At 39.7% G+C, this 8,863-nt stretch overlaps 1 protein-coding gene across 1 annotated transcript in view; it reads right to left on the bottom strand.

Annotated features, from left to right (window-relative positions):
• VPS13D (vacuolar protein sorting 13 homolog D) overlaps window positions 1-8,863 on the bottom strand; it is a 242,824-nt gene that overhangs the window by 190,713 nt on the left and 43,248 nt on the right. Inside the window, exons 22-24 of the mRNA XM_007463189.1 lie at window positions 8,142-8,268; window positions 6,323-6,503; window positions 1,126-1,308 (exon numbers count right to left, since the gene is read on the bottom strand). Coding sequence (XP_007463251.1) covers window positions 1,126-1,308; window positions 6,323-6,503; window positions 8,142-8,268 — 491 coding nt within the window. The remainder of the gene's footprint in view (window positions 1-1,125; window positions 1,309-6,322; window positions 6,504-8,141; window positions 8,269-8,863) is intronic.

The raw sequence follows: 8,863 nt of genomic DNA, 5'->3' as shown, positions 1-8,863 counted from the left end.
TCAAAAAAAAAAAAAAAAAAAAAACCACACACACATCTAGAGGGACTTCCCTCGTGGTCCAGTGGGTAAGACTCCGCGCTCCCACTGCAGGGGGCCCAGATTTGAATCCCTGGTCAGGGAACTAGATCCTGCATGCATGCCACAACTAAGAAGTCCACATGCCGCAACTAAAGATTCTACATGCCGCAACGAAGATCCCACGTGCCACAACTAAAACCCAGTGCAGCCAAAATAAATAAATAAATATTAAAACACACATACAGGGCTTCCCTGGTGGCGCAGTGGTTGAGAGTCCGCCTGCCGATGCAGGGGACACGGGTTCATGCCCCGGTCCGGGAAGATCCCACATGCCGCGGAGCAGCTGGGCCCGTGAGCCATGGCCGCTGAGCCTGCGCGTCCGGAGCCTGTGCTCCGCAACGGGAGAGGCCACAACAGGGAGAGGCCCCCGTACCGCAAAAAAAAAAAAAAAGACACACACACACACACACACCCTTAGAACATAAGACAGTCTCTAATTCCAACAAGTTACTGGTCTCCTCAACTGCAAAAATGGGTGGGACCACCTCCTAGGTCCTATCAGTGCTAAGTCTGTGATTTACTAGGGTTTCCCATTTTCATCATGTATTCTCAATGAGTCCTAGCTTTTCCAAATGTAAAATGAAAGCAGCAATCCTCATCCCAATTACCTCTAAACATGTTATAAGAAATAAGTGTTAACGTACTTTTAAACTGTAAAGCAGTATACTCCATATGATTTAATTATTAAGGTATTTTTAAATGGCTTCAGATAAGCCTTGGGCCAAATCACGTCTTCTGAAAAAAGCCACATAGTATAAAAAGTTGATTACTATGAGTTCAGCCTATGAGGAAAGCACTATAAAGATGGTTCTGTTGATTTGTTTGCTAAAATAAGTTACTACATACAGTTAGTAAGAGTTGTAATTTACACTACCTCTATGAAAGGTTAATTGAAATGTTAATAAAATGTCCAAAAAAGTATTCTTCAAGCCACACATACTATAAAAGTAACAGTGGTTAGGAATCTTCTTATGGCAGCATCTGAATTTTTCGATTGGCATTCCAATGCCAGGTGAACTGAGAAGGGAATGGGTGCTGACTGCTCACCTTATCTTGTAAGGTAAAGGTCCCAGGAATACCAGCAAAGAGAAACTTGTTCTTGACTTTCAACTTCCCCAAATTCGCTACAATCAGATTATTTGATCTGGAACTTTCTGGGATAAGAAGAACAGGAGCACCAGCCTCAATATCCAGGAGAACCCGTGAACAACGCTGGGCTTGATCTCTCACCTGAAACAAGAAGGAAAATTGGGTTAGAGGTTCAATTAATTCCCTAATTTTATAATCAAATCATCTCAAGTTTCCAAAAGTTTCATGAATTTATAAATCTAAAACAATTAAAATCACACAGAATATATTCTATGAACACCAAGGAGTTAAATTAGAAATCAGTAACAAGAAGATAATGGAACACCCCCAAATATCTGGAAATTAGACTATACACTTCTAAATAACCCATGGGTCACAGAAGAAATCACAAGAGAAATTTAAAAAATATTTTGACCTTACTGATAAAGAAAACACAGCACATTAAAATTCAGGGTTTCCCTGGTGGCGTAGTGGTTGAGAGTCCGCCTGCCGATGCAGGGGACACGGGTTCGTGCCCCGGTCCGGGAAGATCCCACATGCCGCGGAGAGGCTGGGCCCGTGAGCCATGGCCGCTGAGCCTGCGCGTCCGGAGCCTGTGCTCCACAACGGGAGAGGCCACAACAGTGAGAGGCCCCCGTACCGCAAAAAAAAAAAAAATTCATGGAATGCACTTAAAAAGGTACTTAAAGAAAAATGTTTAGCATTAAATACTTATTTTATATTAAAGATTTAAAATCAATAAAGCTTCCAGCTTAAGAAGGTAGAAAAGCAAAATCAACCTAAGTAAGGAGAAGGAAGACAAAGATAAAGAGCAGAAACCAGTTATTTAGAAAACAGATAAACAACAGAGAAAAATCAATTAAACATTTACAGAACACTCTACCCAACAACCATTTTACATTCTTTTCAAGTGCACACGGCATGCTTGTTAACAGTATGCATGGGCCTAACACAGGCCTCCATAAGTTGATTGAAAGTATAAGACTCTACCTATATTAATCAAGAAAAAAGGAAGGAAACAAAAATCACCACTATCAGGGGAAGAGTCAGGGACACTGCTAGAGAACTTAATATTAAAAAGATGTGGGAACCTATGAACAAGTTCATGCCAACAAATTGACAATTCAGACGAAGTAGACAGAGAACTTAAAAACACACGCAAACTATCTAGAGCTAACATCACATACGTAACATCTGTGAAAGACAATGTTTTCCCTCTAAGATAAGGAACAAAGCATGGATACCCACTCTCACCACTTCTATTCAACACTGTAGTGGAAGTCCTAGTCCACACAAAAAGGTATACAGGTTGGAAAGGAAAAAAGAAAACTCTCTTATTCACAGACAACATAATAATCTACGTAGAAAACCCTAAAGAATCTAAAGGAACTACAATAAGTAAGTTTAGCAAGATTGTAGGATATGAGGTCAACATGTCAGTATATGAGTCAATTATATTTCTCAAACTTTCAATCAACAATTGTACACTGAAATTTTTATTGATACAATTTACAATAGCATCGAAATTGTGAAACACCTAGGGATAAATTTAACAAAAGATGTGTAAGAATGGTATACCCAGAACTACGAAACACTGCTGAGAGAAACTGAAGATCTAATTAAATGGAGGGATATACCATACTCAAGGATCCAAAGACTCAATATTGTTAAGATGTCAATTCTCCAGATATATGGATTCAAGGCAATCCCAATCAAATCCTAGCTGACTTTACTGTAGAAACAGACAAGCTGATTCTAAAATTTATAGAGAAAAACAAAGGACCTATAATAGCCAATACATCTTTGAAACAAGTTGGAGGACTTACATTATCTGATTTCAAGACATATCATAAAGCAAGAGCAATCAAGACAGGGTGGTATACAATTAAATATAAATCAATGGAACAGAATAGAGAATAAGGAAATACACGCATACATTCTCAACAGAAGTGTCAAGGTAATTCAATGGGAAAAGAATAGTCTGAATACATATATGGAAAAAAAATCTCAACCCTTACTTCACAAAATACACAAAAATTAACTCAAAATGGAAGAGGTCTAAAATTATAACACTTCTAAAAGAGGAAATAGGAGAAATTTTTTGCCACCTAGTGGTAAGCAGATTTCTTTCACAAAACACACAGCACTAACCTAAAAGGAAAAAATTGGACTTCATCAAAATGAAAGACTTCTGGGACTTCCCTGGTGGTTCAGTGGTTAAGAATCCGCCTGCCAATGAAGGAAACACGGGTTCGAGCCCTGCTCCGGGAAGATCCCACATGCCGCGGAGCAACTAAGCCCGTGCACCACAACTACTGAGCCTGTGCTCTAGAGCCCGCGAGCCACAACTACTGAAGCCCGTGTGCCTAGAGCCCATGCTCCACAACAAGAGAAGCAATCGCAATGAGAAGCCCGTGCACCGCAACAAAGAGTAGCCCCCATTCGCCGCAGCTAGAGAAAGCCCGTGCACAGCAACGAAGCCCCAACGCAGCCAAAAAATAAATAAATTTAAAGAGAAATTAAAAAAAAAAAAAAAAATGAAAGACTCCTGCTTTTCAAAAAATAGTATTAAGAAAATGGGAAAAGGTCCAGTGGGTAAGGCTCCATGCTCCCAATGCACAGGGCCTGGGTTCGACCCCTGGCCAGGGAACTAGATCCCGCATGCATGCCGCAATTAAGAGTTCGCATGCTGCAACTAAGAAGCCCGCATGCTGCAACTAAAACAAAGATCCTGCATGTCACAACGAAGATCCTGCATGCTACAACTAAGACCCAGCGCAGCCAAAACTAAAAAAAATTTTTTAAATGGGGAAAAAACCTATAGACTAGGAGAAAATATCTGTAATACATATACCAAAAGTCTTATATCCAGAATATATAACGGAAGAAATAATGTCAATTCTACACAAACTATTCTGAAAATAGAATAGGGAACACTTCCCAATTCATACTACAAGGACAGCACTGACCAGTTACCAAAACCAGAAAAAAGGCAATCTTTCCTTTTTAAGAAAAGAAAACAACAAACTAATATCCCTCAGGAGCATAGATACAAAATCCATAAGATATTGGAGCAAATCGAGAAAACTATAAAAGCATCCACAGGGCTTCCCTGGTGGCGCAGTGGTTGAGAGTCCACCTGCCGATGCAGGGGACACGGGTTCGTGCCCCGGTCCGGGAAGATCCCACATGCCGCGGAGCGGCTGGGCCCGTGAGCCATGGCCGCTGAGCCTGCGCGTCCAGAGCCTGTGCTCCACAACGGGAAAGGCCACAACAGTGAGAGGCCCGCGTATCGGGAAAAAAAAAAAAAAAAAAAAAAAAAAAAAAAAAAAAAAAGAAGCATCCACAGACAATAAGGAAGCGAATGAACATGGCTGTATTCTGTTGTAATAGCAAGTTGGCCAGGGGCTACCAGGATGCAGGGATTAGCGCTGGGAGACAATTAGCAAATGGATACAAGCAACTTTAATGCCGTTTTTATAAAGGTCAAACAAGCAAAACAAAAGATACTGTATACAAAGTTTTCTTTTAATTTTAAAGGGACCAGTCGACCCAAAAATCAGGAGAGGGGTTACCTGAGGCATTAACAGAATGAGATAGGGAAGGACCACATGCAACAGTCTTAGTAATGTTTTAATTTTTATTTTGGTGGTGGGTTCATAGATGTTCCTTCTACTATCACACTTTGTAATTTATAAACATGCTACAGATATTCTTTATATGTATCAAATACTAAATTGTTTTTTTTTAAGCTTCTAAAGAGAGAAAAAAAGGTTACATACTCCGTAATTATAACGATGGAAACATGTATAGGGAAAAAAGAACATAAAACATACCTATGGTGCTAGAAAACGGATAAGATATCTTTTCCAGATTCCCTATAATTTGATTGTACTTTTATATTTAAAAACAAATACCTTCTCTATAACATACACAGGAAACCAGTAACACTGATTGTTGCCAAGGACAGAAATTGGGTGGCTGAGAAAAGGAACTGAGAAAGAGACTTTTCTCCAAATGTCCTTTTTTACTTTGATTCTGCACTAAAACAATATACAACATATTCAAAATTTCTTAATTTAAACTAAAACATAAAATTTTTAAGTGTTGCCATTGTAAAGACTTAAATTTTTATCTTTCACCTAATAAAGCTTAAAAATAAATAAATAACAAGTTTTACAAAGAACTACACTGTAATTGTTTTCTGTGGTTCCCAAACTGTGTGCCAAGACACCACAGGAGGCTGCCTCACACTCACAGGTGCACTGCCAGGACATTTTAAATCTTTGAGGGAAACACATCATCTGTTAGACACTGCACAAACTACTAACTTGAGATGGTTTACACTCAATGTTAGATCATGCTACATTCCTTTCAATGATGTCACATCTTTGCAAAGCTGGGTCTTAAGCAGTTGCTGCTATAAAAAGCAAGTACCATGAGAAAATAAATGTGGAAAAGGAAATGAGGGCTGTGATGTTCAACCTGATTCCAAGTGTGAGAAACTGTTCAGTGCCCAAGAGGCACATACATCCTTCCTACTAGGAAGGAATTACGGTTATTTAAAAATGAAATAAAAATCTCATTTTTCACTTACGTGTTTTTTTTTTCTAACAGCTACTAAGCTGTTGGACATATATACTTATTAAGCTGTTTAGACTTCATTACTTAGGAAATGGAAAGACCATTAGGTGTTTCTTTTGGCCTAGGACGTATCACGGGAAAACTTCTAAGACATTAAAGGGAGCCATGAACTAAGAAGTTGGAGAACTATATCTGAAAAAAATCCTCTTTCTATAATACAATAGATACGTTCTTTGGGACCATTTTCCAGCAGAAGTAACCCCACTGAAGTTCTAAAAGGGACCTGAAGTCTTTAGTGTTATCCATAAACTTAGTTTATCTTTTTTAGAGCAAGCTAAAGCTAAACTTCAAAGAAAATTAAAACACGATATGATGAATAAGGAATATAAGCTCTCCGATTACAGTAAGATTTCTGTAGATAATCAGCTACCTGGAAGACAGTAGTAAGCTTAAGATTACCTAATTAGCTTCACCTTTTTCAGTGAAATTTTCCAGATTTACCTCTAGAGATTTAAAAGTTCTACTGATCAGTCAAACTGGAAAAGCATCTTGGATCAATGACACTACCTACCGTCTGCCCCTCAATGGCAGCTCGCTGGCGCCCTAACACGTCCTGCAGCTGAGTGAAGTGCTGGATGAAGGCCACCACCTCCGCCTGGAAGCGCTGGGTGTGCACATACTGCACGGAGGCCATCTGGAGGCTCACTCGAATGTCGTACTCCCTCCGGAGCAGCGGGTCGGGCCGGCCATATCTAGGAGGAAGGGCAAAAATGTGACTCAGACAGCAGCAAGATGCAAATTAGTATTTGAAGAAAACTTGGGTTGACTTACGGGTTTCCCTAGAAAACAGCTTTATTAAAATGGAAATCCACCAATCAAGTTTTAGAAAGCAAACTCCAATAATTACTTCCTTTCTAAGCTCCCGCCATGTGTTGAGGATGTTAAATAAAAGTCTGGCATGATGGCCAGAGCTATAAACAGGGGGACAGCTCTGGGTGCTGAACCCACTCACGACTCCAGAACTCACTCAGAAGCCACCTGTGGTTCAGACCTTTCCCCTGAGGCTCTTTTTCCCTGCCTTTAAGGAAAAGTGACTATTCCTGCTCACTCTTCTAGCAAAGACTGTGACAATATGGGCTTGAAAGGTAATAAAAATAAGACCACAAAACAATTGGTAAAGAAAATTAGGCAACAGAACCAAAGTTTCTGGGGCAACCTGTCTTCTGGAAGCTGAAAGAAGTCTTTTTGTTTCAGTGAAATGCAAGCTCAAGACTTTCAGCATCTACATTCACAGATAAATTAGGAAACTTTTACAAATGGTTTTACATGTAATGGAACATGACGCCATAACAATAAATTATTATACAGGACACAGTCACTGGGGAAAAGAACTCGTATTACGTGAGCACCTGTTTTGTGCCAGGCAGAGAGTTAAGAGCTTTACATTAATTATCTCATTTATTAGAGAACCATGCCACTGTGGTAGGTAACACTGCAAACAAATCAATCTAAATTCTCAGAACAGTATGATATACTTCCTCTGGAAAGGAAAGAAAAAGTTCTCAGACATCTTTAGGGACCATTTTTCTCAACTCTGGTTGAACATTAAAATCACTCCGGCAGGACTTCCCTGGTGGTCCAGTGGTTAAGACTCCGTGCTTCCAGTGCAGGGGGCGCGGGTTTGATCCCTGGTCAGGGAATTAAGATCCCACATGCTGTGTGGCGCGGCCAAAAATTTTAAAAACTCACTTCGGCAAGTTTAAAAGAAAAAGAATACTACCGCAGACCAGAATATTTGGGAGCAGAGCTGGATACCTATCTTTTCTAACCGTTCCCTGAGAGGTTGAAAAACCAGCCTTTTAAACTTTCTGCTTTCTGAGAAAACCATTCTTTAATAACTACATAGGCTAAAAAGGCCTTCTAAGTTCTAAAATTGAATATGGATTATGTTTGTACTGGGAAAAATGCGTAATGTAATTTAAAACCCGTATCTTCAACAACTTTCTCAGGCTGAAATCATTCCAGAACATTCAGAGCTAGATGGAAATTGATCTAACAGAGTCCCCTCAATATTTCTATAGAAAAACTGATGCATGGAGATTAAGTGACTTGCTCAAAGTCACATAACAAGTTGGTGTGAAACCAGACTAATAATAATCACAATTATTTCAATCATACCCCATTTATTTATTAAGCCTGAGTCGCCCACTTCAAGGCAGATCCATTGCATTGGATATATATAAATCAAGATTCCCCATAACTAGATCAAATCAATTTTACGTAAGATGTTACAATTTTTTAAAACTTTTCTTCATTGTTTAGCTGACAAGAATTTGAAACAACAAGCAATTATGACAAAATGTTAAGTGAGAAAAGATCGGTGTTTTTACTTGAAAGTCTGGAAGATGAGTGCTTCTTCCCCACTTGTAGTGAACCGTTCTCTATAGAACTCTCCATGGGATGTAAGGTCACTCAGAGACAGGCTCCCAATGCTTCCCTGTAAGGCCAGGTCTCCTTCTAGGAATGTTAAAAATTAGAACACATTCTTATGTATCTTTTTTCTGTCACACACCTTAAATTTGCCTGAAACAAAAATTGATACACACATGCTTCAGACTTTACACCATTTAATAAAACAAAATTCAAATTTTCATACTCCTATACACCCAGAAAAATATTTTATGCACTATTGCAAATAGTCTCAATGCAGAAGTCCAAAGGGACTGAAATAATACTGCAGCATCACACTTTAACACTTACAAGGGGAAAAAAATTAAATGCATACACAATTTAAAGGATAAAACATTTACAAATACAGATAAAAACGTGATCTCTTCTGAGATCAGACCACTAATTAGAATTAGTGAAATATCATAAGGTCTATTTTGTACTACAGACAAAAGAATAAAGGAGGGGCTTCCCTGGTGGCAGAGTGGTTGAGAGTCGGCCTGCCGATGCAGGGGACACGGGTTCGTGCCCCGGTCCGGGAAGATCCCACATGCCGCGGAGCGGCTGGGCACGTGAGCCATGGCCGCTGAGCCTGCGCGTCCGGAGCCTGTGCTCCGCAACGGGAGAGGCCACAGCAGTGAGAGGCCCGCGTACCGCAAAAAAA

This window comes from Lipotes vexillifer, unplaced genomic scaffold (genome assembly GCF_000442215.2).
Source record: "Lipotes vexillifer unplaced genomic scaffold, Lipotes_vexillifer_v1.1 scaffold109, whole genome shotgun sequence".
NCBI classification, from domain to species: Eukaryota; Metazoa; Chordata; class Mammalia; order Artiodactyla; family Lipotidae; genus Lipotes; species Lipotes vexillifer.
The sequence above is the reverse complement of the archived record's forward strand: the minus strand, read 5'-3'. Positions and strand labels throughout refer to the sequence as shown.